The 22,839-nt window shown below is 45.6% G+C and overlaps 1 protein-coding gene across 9 annotated transcripts in view; it reads right to left on the reverse strand.

Moving 5' to 3' along the window:
* Positions 1 to 1,003: 1,003 nt before the first annotated feature.
* ZNF618 (zinc finger protein 618) overlaps positions 1,004 to 22,839 on the reverse strand; it is a 154,336-nt gene continuing 132,500 nt past the window's right edge. For 8 of the 9 annotated variants that reach the window (XM_035341574.1, XM_035341577.1, XM_035341575.1 and 5 more), the window contains 3 exons: positions 16,244 to 16,321; positions 11,444 to 11,545; positions 1,004 to 10,338 (listed from right to left, as the gene is read on the reverse strand). In XM_035341574.1, the coding sequence (XP_035197465.1) occupies positions 8,825 to 10,338; positions 11,444 to 11,545; positions 16,244 to 16,321 (1,694 nt within the window). In that variant the 3' untranslated portion in view covers positions 1,004 to 8,824. The remainder of the gene's footprint in view (positions 10,339 to 11,443; positions 11,546 to 16,243; positions 16,322 to 22,839) is intronic. The other variant, XM_035341576.1, reaches the window with a different exon arrangement.

Raw genomic sequence — 22,839 nt, forward strand, 5'->3', positions numbered from 1 at the left:
TATTCTTTTTCTTTCCTAACAAAGAAATTAACTAAAAACTTCCTATCAAGTTTTTTTTTATTATTTTTATTTTTATTTTTTTTTAAGGATATCAAAACAATTCAAAGAAAAGGATAAGAGGATACATGAAGGGTGACAGGAAACATGCCTTGGATTTGCCAGCAGTAGGCTTGGGCTCCTCCTTTGAACTCTGCCCTATGCACTTGTTCTGTACATGGGACAATTCCCTGGACACTTCTGGTTCCTTTGGAGCTGGGTTTTGAAGCTCCAGACAGCATCAGCAACGCCACCCCCCTGCATGCAAAACTCCTGAGTGAGCCCCATTCCCATACCTTTGTAGGACACCTTGAGTCAGGTCAAGGCTGACACAGCCTCTGCGCAAGGATTTCTGCGCCCTTTGATATTTTGGCTATCAGTGTTCATGGGCACCGTGTGCCTTGTCTCGTGGAGAGGGCCGAGCCTGCTCGGTACCTGGCTCAATGCCTGGACACCTCTTTTCTTATGGCGTGAGATCAAGTTCACAGGAGGGTCTGCCTATAGAAATGAAAATCACTGACCACACTGGACAAGAACATGGAATGTATGAATTAAGATTAATTATAATAGCATAAAATTCAGCTGATCTGAACCTGTCCTGGCTGTGTGAACTCAAATATTGCATTACAACTTACTGTACAGCGTACATCCAGCTGGCCAAATAGTGTTGGTTCACTTTCTGACAGACATAGATGTCTTGCTGGGGAGAGGAGCAGGTTCACTGCACTAGCAACCATGCCTGGGACAGACGATGCTCAGGAAAATACTTTAAAATGCTTTGGGTGCACAAGGGAGGCAGTGAGAAGCCACTACAGAGTTCTTTGGCTGATTTGGACCATCAAAGAGACTGCTACTGAGATCTAAGTCCCTTTAGCATATGTCTTCCTTTCCCTCTTCACACTGAGACACTCAGCGCTGAGTGAGGTCCCATGAACGTGCTTGAAAAATAGAAAACCTCAGACACTTCTTTTTCCTAAAGGTTGTTTTATTGTAAAACCATAAATACAACACTGACATGAAAATCCTCAAGCAACGGATGCTTTCTTACAGTTACAGTTTGTCTTCTGCCTTGGCATCAACTCTGAAAAGAATGTTGCAGAAACATGTCTCTAAGGTATCTCCAAATAACCGAGCTCTGGCCTGGAGCGCTCAGCTCGTTTGGAAGCTAAGTGGAACTATTCCTCTCTCTTGTGGAATATTTCCATTCAGACAGCAACAGACTTGTAAAAACAGCAACATTTAAACACCTTGATTTTTTTTTTCTTTAATAATCCTTTTCATTTGACGTCAGTCTAAGTTTCAAACAGCACTGAATTTATTTAGCTGTAAAACAAAACAAAACAAAACAAAACTCTAAAAAGAAAAAAAATCAGAAGAACTTGAGTTGGCCTCAAGCGTTCATATATCACAATGAAAATCAGCAACTCAACCCCGTGCAATATTGCTCTCTATTGAGTCATTCGATCCACACCAACAATACATGAGACTTCAAACAGGTTTTGTTTTGTTTATTAACACAGCAAGTGTGACATTAGATAACCTTTTAAATACAGTACATGGTACAGTGCAGGGCCAGCTGCCCGCACATTTCCCCATTATGAAGACAAAGCCAGCGGTGGCGGTTTATAAAAATATTGTGTTGCTACAAAAGTATAAATTAATGCTACCGGTATTAAGAAATATTAAACACATAAAACTTATAAGGATTAAGAAAAATATTCATTAATACCTGTAGAAAACTCTGGCCTAAAAAAGATATTTTTTGTATATTTTTTGTATATTTTTTTGTATTTTTTAAGATGACATGAGATTCTTGCACTCGCAGGTAGAGACACACGCAGGTGCATCTGTGGTATTGCCTAGAACATCTGCATCTACAGAAAAGAAGGAAATGCACACAAGTTACTGAGGGGAGGGAGGGTGAGGAGGGAAAGGAGAACATTAATTGTTTTCTTGATGAAACAACAAGAATTCAGCTCCCAGCAGGAGGTTTCCAAAAAAGAAACACACGAACGAGGAACAGCTTCTCTTTTCAGACTGGCTGCAAACAAGGATTTCCTGATAGTTTAGTTTGTCGGCATGACACTTTCTAGCTACAGCGAACCAGAATCCTCAGGTCTGGACGATGTGTGTTCCTCCTGGACTTACAGCCTTGGCTAGCCACCTGTCACGAGTATTTCAGCTCATCCATTATCAGTTTTCCTTTTAAATATATATATATATATTTTAAATATTCCCAGTAAGTTGTAAGGGACCATGGAAAGCAGCTCCTTAGACTGCTTCTCCTTCCAGAATACACACCTCCTTTGAGCGGAAAGGTCATTCTCCACAGATAGAAAGAAAAAAATAAATGCCTCTTCCCACCCCTCCCCAGCCCAGCGGAAAGAAAACCATCCTATCCACACACGTTGCAGAGACCGCCACAAGAACCCCTAGAAGACTGAAAACAAGCATTCAAGGCTGATGAGGCTGGAAGTGTCTTTTTAAGGAACTTTGGTTGTAAAAAGCAAGGGTTTGACATGCCTGTACTCATCAACTCCACTGCAAAATATTCCTGTTGTTAAGGCTGCGCTGCTCACCCAGGTACCAAGACACACTGACCACTGCCAATGATGCTAAAATGATGGCAAAAAATAAAATCCTTTCAGTCAGTGGTTGGTGTTGTGCATGAATGAGCCATTTATGTGACTCATTTCAGAAGCTATTCTAAAAAAAAATCAAACTCAGCTGCCTACATTAAACCCTAAAGGGGATACTGGATACACCGTTGTCTAACGTGAGCAAAACTTTTCTGTCAAGTTAAAAAGAAAGGACTCCAACAGGAGCAGTAGAAAACCCAACTAACCAGCCAAACAAAAACAAATAATTAAACAGACATTCCCCAAACATTCAATATATAAAATTAAATTTCAGGGCAATACACTCTCATTGGTTTACCATTTCTGGCCTAGCATAAGCAAACGATCCCACAGTACTAATGAGGCATTCAACTTGGAGCTGTGCTTGGTTTTACCTCTCCGTGTGTTATTGTTTGGTTGGTTCAGTGACATTTCCTGGAGCCCAGGACGATGACAACCTGTGGCATGGGGACAGGTCCCACGCGCTGGGAAAAGTGAGCTCTTATTGCTACAGGGTGACATCTTCAGAAGTATCTGACAAAGCACCTCGAGTCTCAGCTGATGTTTCTGGACATTCCCAACTGAAATGCACAGAAAATGCACAGTAGAAGCAGCAAAACATTTAATACTCTCCCCTGCCCGATTCTTTTACCTTGGCATTAGGAGGGGTAATGAGACATTTTCCCCCCCGAAAGTGGTGTCACCTCCTCTGCCCCGCCGGCCAGCTCCCTCCCTCCTGCAGGGACAGGTGGATGGCGCAGCGTCGGAGGTGAGTGGGAGGACGTGGGAGAAGATGCTCTCCGAGCCCTTCTGGACCTGTCGGCTGTTGGGCAGGATGGGCCTCAAGCCCCACCAGCAACTCTGACCTCTGCACCCAGGCTCTTTCCTCCCGGTCAGGTCCTAAGCAGCCTCACGGAGCACACAGCTGTGCAATCTCCTTTTTCATGACAGGGCTCAGGACACATTCCTGTTACAGACTCCTCCCAGATCACAGAATTCTCCTCAATAAAAATGTTTCCCAGAATCTGCCTTTAGTGTCCTTTTTGTTGATGTTGTTGTTCGCTTTTATCCCAATACTCCCAATTATTCCATAGGGAACAACTTGTTCCCTGTGAAAGCTCACAGGAGCTTCTCTCCCCTCCCTTAGGCAGGATGCAATTAGAGATCTGAGTCTTTCCTCAGCATAAGCAGCACTTCCAGCCTCTCATCAACTTTTGGCTGCTCTTTTACTGCCTTTTGATTAACCGCTAACTAGGTGCTGCCTAGAACACGTGCAGTGCTCTCTGAGCAGCACAATGTCTCATCACAGCAACACAGCGTCTGGGCTCGCCTGCTGCGGGACCTGCGAGGTGGAAATGATCCCTTTCCCTGGGTAAGGCTGAGCAGTCACCCACCAACATAAACACATGTAGGAATTTCTTCTCACGCTAAACCTTCTGTGTTATTGCAAGCAGCTGGAGAAAAGCAAACCACCCAACCTGAGACATCTCACTGAATCCTGTAATAACCCAGATACCTCAATTCAGAGCTCAACAGCTTTCCGAAGTGTCTCCCCTCTGTTTTCAGTGATTCCCGAGCTTTGAACATATCTGCCACACCTTCACGGGCAGAATTCACATAAGGGTCATGACTCCCTGAGATGCTTCTGGATGTATTCTCTGATCAGCAGGGGAGAACACCCAGCAAGCACAGTTAAACCAGTGCAGGCGGTTCTTAGGGATGCTTAAACCAATTTATCTCAAAGTTAGACTGTTTTACCCAGCAACAACAGAAGTCTAAATTAAGCAAAACCTGAGCCTACTGTTGGCTTTCACAACATGTTTTCCAGATTGCACTAATTCAAAACCAACCAAATCAGGTTTCTTTGAGCAGGCAAAACTTTGACAAAAAGAAAAGTTTACTTTCATCTGCAATGGACCCAGGCACAAGACACCGAGCCATCTTGCAAGCCAGAACACAACTACCATCTACTGCTAGAGACAGGGAAAGAGACAGAGACAGATCTGGGCTCCTCGATCTCCACTGACCCTGACTGCTGTACTCACAAAGAAGCAACCTTCTGTTGTGAAGAGCTCTGCCTCTGTACCCTTCCTCAGTTTTGTTTTAACACGAATCTTCGGACAGGACTGGAATGCCCTTCATTCTTTACAGTTCACCTTCTGTTGGTGCCCGCTCCCCACCTGCAGACGCAACCACTCCCAGAGCAAAGTGTAAGTCTGAGAGAGCAGCCTGCAAGGTCAGGCTCAGAGCAAGCAGCAGAAACAAATGAATGTCCAGAGGACACTTACACCTTTTTTTTTTTTTTTTCTTTCCCTCCAAACATCTTTCTCAAGTGCAAGTATAGGAAACAGAAGAAGAAGAAGACAATTCCCAGCATGACCTACCACAAGATGATCCCGACTGTGAGGACTTTTCCCAGCCCATGGGGAGCAGAACCTCACGACAGCTCTGGCCAAACCCAAGAGGGCCTCTTTCCTCCTGCCTCCCAGCACAGGACGGGCAGGACTCCTCAGAGCACAACTGCTGCCCTATACAGAGAGCTACCATTGAGCTGATGCCAATAACCTGGCAAATAAGAGCTTCCAAAATTCAGACCCTGGTAATGTATCTACACTCCCTAGAATGCACATCTGAGTCCTAAGGAGGGAAGGAGAAATAGGAGCAAAACCTTGGCATTTAGAGTAAATCCACATGCTACAGATGTGCTTCTCTCCTTTCAAAGAGGCAAAGGAACATCAGACACAAGTCAGCCCATGGGCAGGCACAGCACTCCTCTGAGCAGAATACCCTGTGACCTCCTGAAGTCTCATGAAAAGCTGTGGCCTCTTCCACTGACCTGCTGGAGAAGGGCTGGCCAACCAGCTTCTCTTCTCACCCAGACTTTCCAGATTGCTCCATTAGATTTTGTTTTGCTTTTTTTTTTCAGCTACTAGTTGAGTTTTTTAAGTCTTTGGAAGAATCTAATCTGCCAGACATTGCTGTATGTTTGCTTAGATCCATCTTGGCATTAGTGCAGTGATAACTGTGGATTTGGCTGCTACTAACTGGGGAGAGGGCCCATCAGTCCCTCTTCGGTCACCACAGCAGAAAAGCTCCAGATCTGATGCCACATCCAGACTGTAGAAAGGAGAAGAGGAGCTACGGGTGGTGGTGGCCTCTCCACCCGCATGCCCTGGTTGTGCAGCCCTGGTCCAGCTCACTGCTGGACAGCCTGGCATTAAATGTTTGCACAAATGACTGCAATTTTACCTCAGTTCTGGGGCTTTAAACCTGTGGTAAGTTCTTGTTGGTCCACTTCCCTATCCTAATGCCTGGCAGACAGACACAACGAGCCTGAGTTGGCAGATCCCACAGCAGTTACCAACCTGTCCCACAGCAAAGAAGTGCTGGGTTTGGAACTCTCTGAAAGGAACAAGAAGCTGTTGCACCTTTGCCTGAGTGCTGAAGAGCCTGTGAGAAGCTCTTAAAAGTCTCAGGCAAACCAGGCAAAAAGGTGTAGCACACCATTTGGAAAAAGCAGTACAAGTCCTGTCCCACTTCTGCCTGTCAGCTGAGCTCTGCAGCCTCAAAAGCTAATCTTGCTTTGGACTTGTCCCTTCAGCCCAGTTTTCTTGCTGCAGGATCCCTTTATCAGTTTTTCAGTGGAACCTGCAGCACGGCACAAATACTTCATAATTGGCACACTTTGCACCTGCTGAATTATTTATTTTTGTTTGGTTTTAGTCTGAGACTTCGTTTTTGTTTGTTACAGACTCCTCCTGCACTGCAAGCGCAAATAGATATGTTACTGTAGGCCCAGACACTGGATTTGTCTGGGGGAAAATAAAACCAGAAAGAAGAAATGTTGGCCCTGTGACCTGCACCTGTTTATAAAAGCCATTGCCAGAGAAATCAGATCTCCAAGTACCTCCGCCTTGGCTGCTCATCTTCACCTGCTGCTACCTCTGCAGTTGCCGGTGGGGTTGTGGACTACATCTTTTAAGTTATCCATATGCAGAACTCAGATTTAAAAGAGAACTAGTTTTGCCCTGAGGCCACTAACAGTGCTGAGATGTGCTGTCAACCTAAGATCTGTACTTAGGCTACAGTAAGTCCTGTTTCCAGGATGAAAAGGACAAGAGTCATCCTGGGGCAAGACACTTGGGTACAAAGAGCCATCGCCAGTGACCTTGATCTATGGAAAGTCTCTAGCATGCAAACTGTTCCCTGTCTGAGCCCCGTGGCAGTGAAGCTGTCCATTAGTGCCTGGGTTCCATGCCTGAACACAAAACCTGAGGCCGGGTGGGCTGAGCTGCGAGCTAGCTGACAGGCCCTGCATTTTCTCATGTCCTGTGATATGCAACTTCTCATTCAACCAGAGATGGGCAAGTGGGATCTTGGTTGAATGTCTGTTCAACAGCAGCATTCCAAAAAGGGCCCCTGATTTTACCACTGCATCACCAGCAACCAGAAACACCGCTGCGCAGCTTGAGGGCACAGCCTCCAGCCTGTCCCTGGACCCTGCCCCATCCGTCCTCCCATACCACTGCTGCTGCTCTGTTGCCACTGCGGCTGCAGCTCCTGAGGACACTACTGGAAGCAGGAGAGAATGCTTCAAAAATAAGAATTTGTTTCAATTTGCCTCTGGGATACAAGTCCCAGTGATGAAAAATTAACAATTTGGCACCAGAAGTCAGGAATTATCCAAGAGGCACCAACTCTGACAGCTTGCAGAGATCCTGTCTAGCAGCCCATGAGCTGTGCCTATGGGAATTGGACACAGCAGAGCACTGGCCTTGGTGGACAGCAGTGACTGAGATGTTTCTGCGTTACGATGGTCTCTAATTGCATTTGGGGTGAGCCAGTAAGTGTGAACATTTAAGGGCCGATGGCCTTCCTAGCCAGAACGATTCAACAACAAAACAAGTAGTGTAATGCACTGTAGGTATTAAGAGACATTCGTGCTACTAGAGGAAACCATTCCAAATAAAACAGGAAGATATTCATCGCACTCAATCAGGAGCACTTACATTCAGAAGGATCTTTGAGCCCATGCGCTTCTCTAAGCTTCCTTCAAACCCTAGTTTGACAGAACTGATGATCTTTGTTCCCCTGAAAAATCATACACCTTGGTTTGTCCTTGGCCTTGTGAAGCCTATTTTGAGCTGGGAAGGTTTACAAAAAGTTTAGGTACAAGGGTTCTCAATGGCAGCTGGCAGACGCTGGCAAGCTTGCTGATGGCCAAAGACGTGTTGTAACCGCCTGCTCGCTTGTCCTGGTTTCTAGCTTTTCCATATAAGCAACAGCTGTGGCTTCCATAAGGATATTATTTAATCATAAATGGGCTATCTGCAAACAAATTTGAGAACCCCTGATGTACAGAATTCACAGGGAAGCTAATTTACACTGGGAATTCAGAAAAGGTATGCTGTAAAAAAAAATAAATCCAAGAAACATAACAATTACAGACGTTTTCTGCCATGAATCATTTCTCTTAGTTTTAAATCAAACTTATAATCACTAGCTAACAAGTTAAACTCAAAACTGGGAGTGGAGACAGAAGAGTAACTTTTGCTTTTTTTTGGAAAAACCCTATATGAAAAAGTTAAAATAAAAATAATAATAAAAACAATCTTAGAATCTCCCTTCCTGATTTCTAAAGATACTGGTGTTCATAAAACACAGCTGCCCTGATAACATGCACCGTATGTCAAGAAGGCTGCAGACAAATGCCCTCAAGGTGTACAGTTATTCAAAGGAGCAAAGTCCAGTGAAGAACTGGTCTGTTCAATGTAGTCTGATTATCCATGGCAAGATGGCCCAGGGGACAAGAGGAAAGGTGGGGTGGAGGAGAAACAAAAGAAACTTCAAGTCACTTTAGATCTCAGCTGCCTGAAGACTTTAGAACATCAGCCTCCCATTGGTCTGCCCACTTGAAAACATTAGAAAGTCTGTCAAGTCCACACACTATCTATGGAAAGGAGCACGTTCCTGGCAGAGGGCTGTCTCTCTCACGTGCTCAGCTTTCCTCTCAAACTTAATTTTATATATATTTATATTTTTATATATATATAAAAAAGCACTTGGTTTCCAGGGGCATTCATAATGAGGTCCACAGTGTTTAGAACTTAAAATTCTTTTTCTTTGTTTGGAACAGTGTTTTAAAGTTTTGTTTTAATTAAAAGACAGTCTTAAAGCATGTTGGACTTCAAAAACATGAGTTTGTTCATGTCTTCTGGACTGAGTAGCCGTCTCCTTTTGATTAAGAGAGCCTGCTCACACATATTTACACATTCGCTTCTGGCACCAACAGCAGGCACTGCTAAGAGCCAAAAGGCTAGCTTGGCTAGTTTTGTATGCTTTTGGGTAACACACGACCAGTACTGAAACAGGTCAGGGGTAGCCTGGAAGAGAGGTTCTTGCAAATAATCATAGACTTCATTTTTCCCGAACCAATCTTCTTCCTGAGCTGCTGTGGCTTCCCCTGCTGCCCGGGGCTTCTTGGTTGAAGGTTCAAATTCTGTTTCTTCTGCCCAGGACTCTTTCACCTCATTAATCAACTCACACACCTTGCCAATGATCTCTTCGTGCTGGTATGGTGGGACAGGCCGCAGCTTCTGCTGAGGGTCTAAGATCATGGCTACCTTGTGTGCTGAATGAACTTTGAAGTTCTCCTTCAGCGCCTCCAAGAAGAGGTGGCAGAGTTTGCTGACTACGCCAGCATCGTTAGCTTTGGAAGTGAACAGTTTCTCCAGTTTGACGTAGGTGGGCAGTACCAGCTGCAAGGTAGGCCGGCTCTCGTTGCTCAACTCAATTACCGCCTGCTTCACCGGCGCCAAAATGGCCGCCAGGTTGCTGAGCAGGTGTTTGTTCAGGTTTTGGATGAGGTTCATCTTCTTGGCCCTACTGTAGAACTCGCAGATCTGCTCGTAGCGCTCGTGGACAAGCAGGAGGGAGTCAGTGACTGAGTTCCAGCAGGGCGGGGGAGAGGTCTCCTCCAGGGAGCCAAAGGTCTCCTTTGAGAGGCCCGTGGATCCTGCCAAATCTTCACAGACATTCAGGAGCTCGATCACTTCGTGCATATTGCGAGCCTGTAGTGTTCGCTTATTCAGCACACTCTGCACTACTGAGTTCAAGGCACAGGCTGAACAACGCAAGCACATGCCTGCCTTGGAGAACGCAGAGGAATTGACTTTGCAGTCTGTGACGTACACCGTCCTGATCTCCGACATCACAAACTCTGAGAGCACGTTCTGTACCCAGTGGTGGATAAAATCACCATTATCTCGAATATCTACACCCTTAATTCCCAGGACATAACTCTTGATGTGGTTGCCTTCCACCTGATAAGCTGTCAGGATGTAGCAAGAATCAGGGCCAATGCTCTGTGAGTGGCAAGTGACACCGATGCCTAGGCAGGCATTGCTGCCCAGGGCGCAGGTGACTTTTACCTTCACTTGGTTGTACATCCGAGGCAAATGCTTCAAAGCCAGTGTGTTGAAATTGCCAAGAATTTCGGTGACTGAGAAGGCACCATAGCGAGCTCCACTGTCCACCAGGGTCTGTGCTAGCTTGATGAACTCCTTCCCACTCACCACGCTCAGAGCCCCAAGGTCAGTGCACATCACCCTCAGAAGCCTCTCGGCAATGTTCTGCCGCTCCTTCTCCGGGATCGCGCTGTTCCCTACTGAACCACTTGCAGATGCTGCAGTGAAATACAAGGAGGGAGAGAAAGCAACAGATGAGAATTGTTTGTCTGCAACAGCAGGGGGGAAGACAAAAAACAACGCTGAGATTGACCCGAGGAGGTGGAACATGGCCAGATGATGGCAGAGACATTTCCAACCCTGCATTTCTTCCCCAGAGGACTTCTGGACAGATGTACTGCCAGGGTAGATGGAACAACTTGTTAAGAGCAGCTAAGACATCTGCTTGCATTCCCTGGCATGGGAACTGTGACAGTGCACACATTGGCTATTCACAACACAGTGCCTTACCAACGGCATCTCGGTAGCATTCATTTAAGAACTGCCTAGGTAAGTTAAATCACGTGTGCCATTTGCTATCCATTTATACAGGCTGACGGTCACAACTCTGCTCATGTGGCTTAGCCCAGCTGGAAAGCTGAAATTCTTACTATTTTTGTGATTTAAGCCTTTTCCTCGAGCCAGATGTTTTAGAAGGGAAGCATACAACTTATTCCACCATCTCAAGCAGTGCCGAAGCCCTAATTTTATTTTTTTCCTTTGATCTCCAGCAACCCTACTTTTTGTGGATGATTTTTGGCAACATGAATGTCAGTTTTGCACACAACACATAAGCACTGTGGTTTTGTATCACCCATCCACCAGGATGCTCAGCTCAAGTGCTTTGGAGATGCTTTCCCAAAGGGCTGTATTCTACCATGTCCCATGAAGCATAAGCTCACAGGACGAGCTGGGGACAAAGCCAGACACTGGCTGCCAGCCAGCTCAGGAAGCCTATGTCACACCACACTAAATGGAGTCATTTCTTAACCCCAGACTGGACGTCTGACCTTGGATCAGAAGTTCACTTTTTCCAGGCATTCTCAAATTTGCCCTTACAAACGTCCTCCTGAGTATCCCCAGTACTTTTTGCATATGAGTACTCCTCTAATGGGATGGCTGCTCTACTCTGCAGGGCTGTACATGAATAAAATATGAAATCAAGTGCAGAAGGGGGTGAACAAGAGTTTTGTGTAATGCCTACATTACTGCTGCACACCCTGACAGTCACTCCTTCAAACCCAACAGGTAAGCCCGGGATGAAGACCAAACACTGCTACGTACTATTGTTGGCGTTATTTCTTTGGAGCTGTGGTTTCCACTTTTCTTCAACAACAGCTAGAGGTGATCTGGGCTGGCTAGAGGCAATATTGTTCTCGTTGTCAGCTGTGGGGCAAGAGACAGGGAGGTGTTAGAAGCACAAGATACTAATTCTGAAGTGGCTGAAGTGACATTAACTTTTTCTGTGCATCAGTGACATTGATGCCATCAGCACAGCTTGAGAAATGTCTCAACATTTTGGGAGGAACAGATGCTCCTTGTGCAGCCTGACCTGTGCAATTTGCTTGCTTTCAAAATGAAAGCAAGGTTAACAAATATTTATCCTTCATTTGCCTTACTGTTTTTCTTTCCACATTGCAAGTGACTTCCCCTTTCCTCTACTGGAACTACTCCATGTTTTCTTCCCAATGTCCCTCAGGCTACTCACTGCTGCCTCAGACTGGAAATAAAAAGAAATAAAAAATGTTTCTGGAGTATGACCAAAGATTGTTCCTCCCTATAGCTGCAAAAAAGGCCCCCTGTGGGTCGCCTAGAGGTGTTCATGTTCTGTTTTCTTATATGTGACTGGGCTAAACACTTTGGCTGCCACACTGATGGGATTTTCCAAGAAAATGCAGACAACATCAGTAAATTCCGTATCATGTCCATGTCCTTCTTTCCTGTGTCCGAAGAACCTTTCCCCCACTCCACAAGTTTTCTAGTTGTTAGTATGCTTCACTATGAAATTGTGCTCTGAAATAGTCTCTGAAGCTATATTAAAGCATAAAATGAAGAGAGGTGGAAAAGGAAAGAGAAAGATGGAGAGACTGATGTTCAAGCTGAACAGAAGAATGGAATTAAAAACAAAGAAGACAAAACAGGTCCTTTACTCATCACAACTGGTCTCATCTAATTTTGGACATCTCTATTAGACATTTCTCTCTTCAAACCCTCAGTGGTGCAAAACAGGCTTAGGGTGTGATTCATCCACCCAGACAGAACAAGATGCCTCTTGCAGGATGAGGTCCAACATGCTCTGAACTCACCTGGAGTCAATGACTTCTCCACTGATTAGAAAGGGAGTCCAAAAAGATCAGCTCAGGTGACATCTGTAGCCTAGATACACCAGCATGCAGTGAAATTAATCCTGCCCCAGCACTCCAGACAGCAGCACATGAAGGAAAGGATGCTTTATGAAAGTACACACAGGTTTGAGGGCTTTGCTCTGCAGTCCAGGTTCATCTGGTGCTAGGCAGAGCTGTGGGCTGCCCATCGGAACAAATGGGAGAGCACAAAGGTGTTCTCCTTCACATGTGGCAATGACCTGGGAGAAAAGGGAGTCCAGCAAGGATCTAGAGACGAGCAATGATATGATGAAACTCCTCACAAACAAGTCCTGTCAAATTTGAGCAGCTCTGCATCTTTACTGCTGGGGCATCCATAAACCTTGAAGATGAACAGTTATTGTTAGGCCTGGACACAGACTAGGTCAACACCTTGGAGAAAACCAGGGTATGGCAGAACCAGAGTCCAACCAGGGCTCTGCTGGACTGCCTTGAAGAATGTGTGGTGCCCATGGAAACCAGGGTGCAGCATGGTGGTTGGTGGCTGGGGAGTGCTGCCATGCTCAGGGCTGCAGCCAGAGGTTGGTCTTTGCATGTGTGGAGGAGACACAATCAGCAGGAGATGCTTCAGTGAATGCCAGCAATCATATATAACAGCACTCTTCCCCCAGCATTTGCCTAGTCTAATTGCTCCTGACCTAATGCCACAAGTGGCTTCAACTTAAAATGTCTGTGGGTAGGAAAAGGCAAATGCTGAATGTTGGCTACCAACTTGTTTGTGGTTTGGGCGTATCAACATGAAGGCTTCCTCATACTGGTAAGGTGGGTGGGTGGGGAAAACCTCTGAATTTACTTTTCCCCGACTCTTTTATCTATTTTACAGTAATAGGGGATTTATTATCTGCAAATATCCATTGGCATTCGATGTGGCATAAATGAGGTTTGTACATTTTGGCCACATCTTCCTTATCAGGCAGTCTGTGAACTACACTGATCATTGTTCTTTAACTTTTCTTCATGCCTCCAATCCTTTAATCCAGATTCAACCTAGCTGTCCTTTTATTTTTTAGCTCGACTGTCGGAAGGGCATTATATGGTGGCACTCGACCTGAACAAAGTACCCCAAAGGGAATCAAAGCTGTATATTGTACAGAGTAATTACAGAACAAATTCTTTCGCCTGATGTTCTGCTGTTCTACTTCTGCCTTTCAGCCTCCAATTTGCATTCTAATTGCTTCTTCTCATTGTGTAGCTGTTTTATGGAGCTATAATCTCTCCTTATTACCTTCTAGCCTCCAGGCTCAGCCCTCTGAATGACTTAAGAGCCAGTAAAACCCCGCTCTCGCTCCTTGAAGCCAGCTGCACATTCCCTATCTTTGGTCACTTATGAGAGGGGCTCAGTGGACGGGTCACGTTGAGTTGCAAGAGACTAGCCCTTTGCATCAGACGCAGCAAGCTAAACTGGGTCCCAACCACATCAGATGAGGGAGTATTTGACATGGATGGGCTTTTTCGATCTCCATGTCCCCGTCGTGAAATGTTCCTTGAACACAAGCACACAGACTGCTAAAAATGGCTACTGTGCCAGTGTCCCCACTGCAAATCCTCTGCCCCCAGTTCTGCTAACCGGTAAGGTCTTGGCCTCCCCAGATGGCACAGACGTTGTGCTGATGCTGCTTCTCGGATGTGCCAGTCCGCAAGCTCTGACTGACTAAAAGGCAACAAATCTGTGTCCAGAGTAGCTGCACACCCTGGGTCATCTCTGCTGCTGCTCTGCTTGAGTATGGTTTCCAGAACCAGATACTCACCAAGGCTGTCTGAGGTTCTCACGCCTCTTCATTCTCATCCCACAGCAGCAAATACTGTGCTGTTCGCCTCCAGCTGCACAGAGCTAGAAGAAAAGCTGCTGCTTTCCCCAAAGGACGAGGCATGAGTGCATAGCCCGGTGAGCACCGTGCCCAGGGACACCACAGCAGGGACGACTGCTTGCATGGGAGGCAGCTTGGGCAGTGGCCTTGAGAACGCACTTCAGTAGGGAAGCAGCCATGCAGAACACGGTGTATTACCAGAGCAGGGAAAGGTGTACAACACAGAGTTTAAGAGGAACAACCCCAAGCTGGGGAGATGATTTACCCATTAATGTAAGTGTATCTCTGGTGACATGTAATATAAGCGTATCTATGCATGGCTCAGATCACACCCACCTGCTCCCTCTGGCTCTGTTCTATGTTCAAAGCAAGCCAGGTAAGCAAGCCCAGAGGCCACTGGTCATTTGTAAAGAAAAGAGGAGGAAGAAGCTGCAGACAACATTAGCTTAAAACTTTTGACAGCTTGCCAGTGAGTTGCCCTTCTCCCCCCAGCACCTTAGCCGTGGTCCCTCCTTTGCAGCTCCTCTCCTCAGTCTCACTAAGAGCTGTAACTCACACTGCTGCATTTCCCCAGCAGAGACAAGAACAAGGAATAGGACAGTCAGGACACGGCAGGGAAGCAAGCACAAATTGCCACTGATGAGCAGCAAAACCAGACCCCAACACCAAGGAATGACACCAGCCCAATCCTGAGTGGAGCATCACTGCTCCTCATCATAACCTAGCTTGCGAGCACTCCACACTAACCAGTTTATGCTCTAACAGAAAACACCATCCATAAAACTCGGCTCATTGTCTTACAACAGGTCACCCTAAAGGTCTATCCATGGCATTATAAAGATGATAAATAAAGTAGCTGCTGAACGACACGTGGAGCCTTCACTAAGATTTGCCAGTAAGAACTGAGCTTGACTGAGGAACCATGCACACCTCAAGGGATGCTGCCATTAAAATTAGGACTAAAAATAAAACAAAGAAGAAAATACAAACTTTGATTAAATTTACGGTTACAGAACAGGTTATATGCTTTTCCTCAATGAATCTGTCCTTCCATGCCACATTACTCAGGGCAAAGCATTGAATGTATACTACAACAGAGCAGCTGTCTGTTGGAGAACACAGGTCTGCCAAAGGTGAATTAATCTGTAAACCTGCATCAATTCACTTGAATTTTTGATCAAGAAAATAAAAAAAATCTGCTTATATCCAAAATATGTTTTTTTCTACATTTTTGAATATTCTGAATGCTGTCTTCGAAACAGGTTTGGCTTTGAAATGCTAAAAACTTCTGTGTTGAGACAGAAAACAAAAAAGGTGGCTTAGAAACTAAGTAGTTGAATTACTACTCCTCAGAATTTTCTATTGTAGATAACTGAGAAGGGAACGAACCCAACTGCTGAAATGGCAAATTCTTCTGAGAACACATTTCAGTCCTTTGCAGAACTCCAGGAGACACGAGCACAGAAAAGGACTTGTGTTGGCAAAGGCTCTGCTGCCCTGTAAGCACTTTTGCTTTGTTTGCCTCAGTGAGTACTACCCTGATTGTGGGAGGAGGGATTTCATTTGCTGTAGGAAAGAATCATTAACACTTACAAAATGAGCATTCCCTAGATACCTTTGGGTAAAGGGAATGACCAGTTTGATGTGCTAGAATGGCACGTCCTCTCTTCCTAGGGAAAGGAGCAGTGTTTGTGATACACCCTGAGCCTCACGCTGCTGCAGCCGCTGCTGTGTGCTCCAGCCTTTGAGTATCTTTTTTGCTGCAGGTGAAGTTACTGGGACTTTGGAAACCGTGAGCACGGGAAGCTCTATTGACACACAACGGGGTCAACATCAGGCATCAGCGCAGAATTTAACTCTCCGCTTTAAGCGAGTCGAGGTGCCCAGCTTACCTGCATGGGACTGCATGTGCTCCAGGAGATTGTTATAAAACTGGAACTGGATTCCACAAGCTCCACAGGTGTAAGGCTCTGTTTGGGAGAAATCAGTTCAGAAGAATTATACAGAGTATGCAGGGAAGCAGCATATGTGCGTACTTCAGACTGTGCAGCAGCGGGGCAGTGCCCAAGGGCCCGGTGCGTGTCACCACAGCCCACGTGTGCTCGTCACAGTGACTCCACACTGCCGGCCCCACAGGGCTCAGGATGGGAGTGGGAAAGTGCCGGGCACGTGACTGCTCCGGGGCCAGGGTCAGGCGTTTCTCTGTGTGCTTTGCTTCACTGCCACGACATGGCCCCAGGCAGCAGCGGGGCTGCTCGTGCACTGAAGCAAAGCACCCACCGTGCGTGCGTGTGTCGGGTGTCAGTGAATCTGCTCAGAGCCTCAAGAGGCTGCAGACCAACTGGGCTTCACCAGCTCACGCCTGCTGCAGGCTGTTTTATGCTTATCCTTGTTCTTGTTTAAGCCTCAAAGCACGGTGAATGCATTTTGCATCCATTTATGTCAAAATCCAGTCTCTGCTGTCTTTCCTGAGTAAGGCAAGGAGCACCGGGTTGTAAAAAACTTGTTGCTCAGGAGTTGGGACATGGAGAAGTGCCACATGGGGATGTGGATGTCTTTTTTTTTTTTTTTTGTGGCTGTTGTCAAGCACAGCAAGACTGGGGAATGGCAAGTGCCACTGGGCTCAGCAGCAGTCAGCAGCCAGGGTAAGCAGAGGTGGACGGGAAGAAGCACAGAAATCAGAGCTGTGCCAGACGGCGGAGAGCGGAGCAGGAGAGCCGTGTTGCCAGAGCCATGTGGATGAGCTGGAGTCAAGAAAGAGCTGGGTGCAGAGCTCCCTCATGAGCCAAGAGATACGTTTAGTTCTGTTCTAACCTGTATGCTGAAAATGCATTTTTTCCACTCAGTTAAGCTAGCAGCAGATGTTTGCAGCTGCTCAGTTTAAACAGCTATTAGGTCGATGCATTAGTTGACAGATGTAATATCAAACTACAGTGGCTGAGATATCTTAACATTGCAGTTTGTTTCAAGACTTCCAGATATACCAGCACACTGCCACTGTTTATGCTGTGGCAATTTGTTTTAGATCAGTAGAAATGCTAAATGTTTGTCTTTTTCCAATCAAAAACTTTGCATACAAATGTCTGGCACACAGAGCAAAGCCTATTGCTACAGTGTACCAGAAACTTTTATCTACTTCTGAAGGGAAAAACATATTCTTGTATCAACGAAACAAAAGAAATCTACAGCACATAAACAAAAGCACTGGTGTCCACGATGGAAGAGCTAAAATACTGCAAAGCACAAGCTTGACTTAGCTGTAAGACGTCTATCTTAGGTAGCAAAACACAGAATTTATCAGATGGCTACAGGAAACTGATAAGGAAAACACAAAAGAAACCACAAACATAAGCTATACTTATGTTGTAAGGTTACAAACTCTGCCATGCCTTTCTCATAGAACCTACAGCCCAGCCCTCTGGTGGAGCTGTGTTAAATGCTTTATTTAACTTACTGTATTTTCTTGTGATGCTATCGCTGTGTTTTGCTGCAGTGAAGAAGTTTGGGAATATCTTACTAAAGGAACTGTTTTCTGAAGAAAAGCAAGGAATTTGGCAGCTGAGGGTCACACGAAGGCATTTCACGACTGGGGAAATTAAAACATGGATTAGCTCTTTCTGTTGAAATCATCCATAGCCACCTTGTCAGTTGTGGTAAAATGATGTAAGAGGTCCAATTTAATGTGTTTAGATTCCTTTTGTACTTATCAGAGAGAAAACCACACGTGGGTTCGAACCATCATTCTCAGATTTCAGCGTCAGATGACTTGTGTTACAGATGCACCTGTTTGTCTCTGCTGTTCATGGAGCCTAGACTGCTCAGATGGAGAGGTCTCAAGTGCCAGAATTAACACGTGATTAATCTACATGAAAGAGGTCACAACTCTAACAGAAGGTTGCTGGCAGCAGGAGGCAGGGCCAGAAGAGCTCTGGTGGTGCAGCCAGGGCAGCTCACAGGGCTACCACTCCTCCACTGCTTTGCTGGAGACTCCTTTCCTGCAGCAGAGGTGGGTGAACAGAACATGCTGCACATCTCAGGTGCTTCAGCAAGTCTGAAATGAAGAGATCTCAAACCTTGGTTCCCTGGGACACTTTCAGATCTTTAGATGTCTTTTAAACGTAATGTATTCCCTTCTGCCATCTCTGCCTGTGGTAACCTTGGCCAGAGGAGTGGCAGAGCACTGCTGAAGTCCAAGGACTCTTCTCTGCTTCTGAACAAGCACACAAACTCTGCAATTCCCCTACAGGCAAGTTTCCAAGTAGCCACTAGCACAAGGCTTCCCCTAAACTCACAGGATGTTTCACTGGGAAGGAAACTGCCCTCCAAGCAGCACAGTTCTCACATTCATTTCTCTCTCCTGTTTCACTATATCCACACTGCTCCTTCCCAGCTCATCTCGTCTCACTGGCATGCTTTATTTACCTTCTTTTACATTTTCAGCTATTTCATCACCGTGCCGTCTTTCTTCTAGCGCTCCCCTTGCCTGGCTCCCCTTCACTCCCTACTGGTCTCTGCTGGCATCTTCTGTTCATCCTTCACATAGTGACCCCAGTTCTTCATCTCAAGCTCTTTCCTTTGCCATGGCAACATACTTTGTCCTCAGTGCACTCTGAAAGGTCTCTCATATGTGATTCTTAGAAAAACCCTGTTGATTTTCATCCCATTTCCAAAAGCCGCCTCCAGCAGGAATGTCCAGCTTGAGTACCAAAACCACTGTCTGCTTTTGAAAACTAATTTATCATTCTCAAGATGCTGAAACATTTTCTAAATACTTCTAAGACAAAGATTCATGGAAGTCTACAGTTTGCCATGAATGAAAATGAGTTTAGTTAAAACTAGAGATAAAATTTTAATTCATCAAATAATCCAAAAGTCTGCATGTGCAGAATTCCTGTGAAAATGGAATTTCACCTTACTCTCTCAAGTCTCACTTTACTTCCCAGGACTTTCCTGCTGCCAAGGCTCTGTGCATCTCCTGTCCTCCGTGTGCCTCATCTCACATGTAGCCAAGCTGCATGCTGTGTTGCTGAAGAGGTGAGTCTTTACAAAAGGGCTATGAAACAATGAACTGTGGAGTTCAGATGGCCACATTGGCCCTGCTGCCTCTTTGGCTCTGTGTTGTTGCCATGTGTTCAGAAGCTTTCTGCAAGCATGCAGCCTAAATCTGGCAGTGAAAAGTCTGTGCAAAGAACAGCAAATGTTGCGTGGGCCCAGACTGTCCACGCGGTGCCACAGAGCGCGTACAACTTTGACAAGCGGCTGGGTGCACAGTGCCGACAGCAGCCCCCCACTATCTATCCACCCACAAACACCTCCCACCCCCTCCTCACTGCCTGGCCCCGTTCCCCCACAGCTCCCACCACAGACTCCTCTGCAGCCAGCCTCAGTGGAGCCTGACTCTCATTTCCAAGTTTTTCTGTGCTGACAAGGGGCTGTGTACTGCAGAGCACAAACACAGCAGTGCCAGTAGACTACAAACACCCATCCATGGCGTTTCTAATTGCCTCTTGCAAGCTCAGTCTGGAAGTCAAGCATTGCAGCATCCCCAGGCAATGGTGTCTGGCTCTCTATCACACACTGAAGAGCTTTCCTTCCCAAAAATGAGACACTTGTCCGTGGTGCGCAGGGTGTTGGATGTTGGGCACAGAGTGCTCCTTCTGCCCCACAGCACACTTTCCCAGAAGAACTTATCTCCTGTGCAATAACAGGTCCTTCTCCATGCTGAACAAGGCATGCTACCGGGCTGTCCTCACCAGCTGGCTGGGTGCTCTCTGAAGACACCTGCACAGCAACCTGGCACACCAGCAGCTGCTAAGCCTCCTCAAGGCTCCCAAGCCACACAGAACTGTCATCGGCCACACAATTTACAATCATACAATCATTTAGGTTGGAGAAGACCTCTAATGTCATCAAGCCCAACCATCCAACACCAAGTCCAACATCTTTCCCCAGGGCTATTATTAGACACATTTATTAGTGCTTTAAATATATATATCCAGTGAACAAGGCTCTAGAGCAAGATAGCAAGCCAATAGAAAGAAAAAACAGCATTCGCGCACTCCAATTCCCATGTTAACTCTCCATGTCATATCTAAACCAGAGAAGAGAGGTCTGTGGCCATGAGTGAATATGAGCGGAAGGCATTTAACACAAAGTTTCCTGCCATTCAACAGAAAACGCTCAAATCTGGCCATGCACTCATTCTTTTCAAATTTATTTATTTATTACTTCTAAATCTGAGGGAGGAAATCATCTTTTTTTCCTTGTCTTAATCTTGCCTCAACTTGGCATGAACTGACTCAAAAAAAAAAAAATAGAACAACACGTTTTCCTTGTCCCTCTACCCAGTCTGAAATAAACACTGCAATGCTTCTGGAAGAAAAACCTATCTTGTGTAAACATGAATTAAGAGCACTGACATTTTAAAAACTGTAAATGCTAACATTTCACTATAATTCCTAAAAGCAATAGATACCTGATGCATCAGATGAAACTGAGACATATTTATACAGCTTAAATCGACCTTGAAGTTAAAATATTTCCCAATTTCCTACATAATTTTAAACATTGTATCTTTTGCATTAATGTCTACCAAATTTAGACATCAGTGAATACTGTCACTTTCCTTTTTTTTTTTTTTTCTTTTAATGGTAGTATTTTAAGATATCTAAACTAAAGAACTTTAGTTTTTCCTTTTTGCCTCATTTTTTAAAATATCTTCTCAAGTTTTGTAGTTTCAATCATCCTTCTTGGCCTAAAGGTGGTGTTACCACAAATTCTTCATTTTACAAAGGAGCTCTCTTTTAAGTCCAAAACAGCAGATCAAGGCTGGATTACCCTGTGAACACTAAGTTAAGGATAACTGTTGTCCCTGAGGCTTTCTGAAGTCAGACAAGAAGTAAGAAAACAGAGATCCAGGTTTGGAAAGTAACACACCGATGGTTACACACTGTGTCATCGCTGGACCAGCCAAACGTTGCTCTGCCTGCTATGGGTGCGCATGGTGGAAGAGGAGAGAAAGGAAAGCAACGAGCCTTCCCCATTGAACACGACACAGGTTTGCCCTTTTCTAGGGCTTTTCCCTTACCATGTTCAGGCTGATAATCAATACCGTTTGCGTGAAGTATACTTCTCAAACTGGTCTTCAAATACTTTATGGCCTCTTGAGAATTTAGTACAGAAAAATCCTACACGTCAAAACTCAGCAAAACGACCACCACGACCAAGTGTTTTCTTTAAAGCACCTTTACACTTCAGATGATTAACAGCATTTCAACAAGCCAACTCCATCTTTCACAATCAGGTCATGCCACTGTTTTCTGGACCTTGCTTAGTTCAGCAGTGAATAATCACAAGCTTCATGTAACCAGGGACTTCTGCAAGCCTGCCTGTGCATGCTTTAGCAGGGAGTAATTTCAAAGCACTGTGAAACTTCCAGCTTTTATCAAAAAGCAAGAGGCTGTTGAGCCTCTTTCCCACTAATACAAAGGACACTCTCCCTTTCAGGAGGTGGGCAGCAGCTAAATGGTCCTTCTCTATCCACTCTGTGCCTACATCACACCCTGCTGGCAAAATGACCTGAGAGTAGACAGATTCAAATACAGCCAGGAAGCAGTGCTTTGCCAAGCAGAACAGGTCCTGTTGCTGCCTGTGGGCAGTGAGATGACAGATGTCTCAGATAAGGAAACCAGTTACCTAAATCCACTATGACAAGGAGTGCAGAGATGAGACATGTTGATTTTCCATTCTGGTTGTCTTACTCCCACTTAGGTCTCCCTACAGTACTGCTTCCAAGTCACTTCAGGTGGCTTTAGCTGCTGACCTTGCTTTGCTTGTCCTCCCCCTCATGGTCTTTTTCCTTTGGACACGTGGCACTGCAAGTTTGGAAGGTGACACTCTGTGTAATACACCTAGCTGGGTGGCCCAAAAAGATGCTGTCACCTTCTTTATCACCACTGCTGAGCCTGTGACACAAAACTCATATACTAAACAAGCAAATGTTACAGGGAATCAAGCATTCCATGAGGCCAAACCATGCAGCTCTCAGGCTGCTCAACTAGATCCTGGATTTACCCCCCAAACCTGGGGATTGTTCTTTATAGCAGCAGAGTTTGCTGATGTGTAGCAGACAGAGTGGAGGGCAGTGTCCATCCTGTCACTCTCAGCACATTACCACCAGCTGCTTCCCTGCCTGTGTGAATTCTGCTACCTGGAGCACAAGAGAAGACAAGCTGACAATGCCAGTTACTCCAATAGTTCACATCACACTTGTGAACACTGAGCCACACAGAGTTTGTCCCATATACAACACAGCCACATGGCAGCTCTTCAAAAATGAAGTTATGGAGAGCTCTGCCTTGACACCCAAGCACACAGATGCCCACAGAGCTTCCTATGGCCTCTCTAATCACCAGTGTTGTTCACAGTGGGACATACCGATGGCCACGTTGGCTGCTATCTGTTAGAACATTCAGACTGCTGAGAAACA

The sequence above is a fragment of the Oxyura jamaicensis genome, chromosome 17 (genome assembly GCF_011077185.1).
Source record: "Oxyura jamaicensis isolate SHBP4307 breed ruddy duck chromosome 17, BPBGC_Ojam_1.0, whole genome shotgun sequence".
Lineage (NCBI taxonomy): Eukaryota > Metazoa > Chordata > Aves > Anseriformes > Anatidae > Oxyura > Oxyura jamaicensis.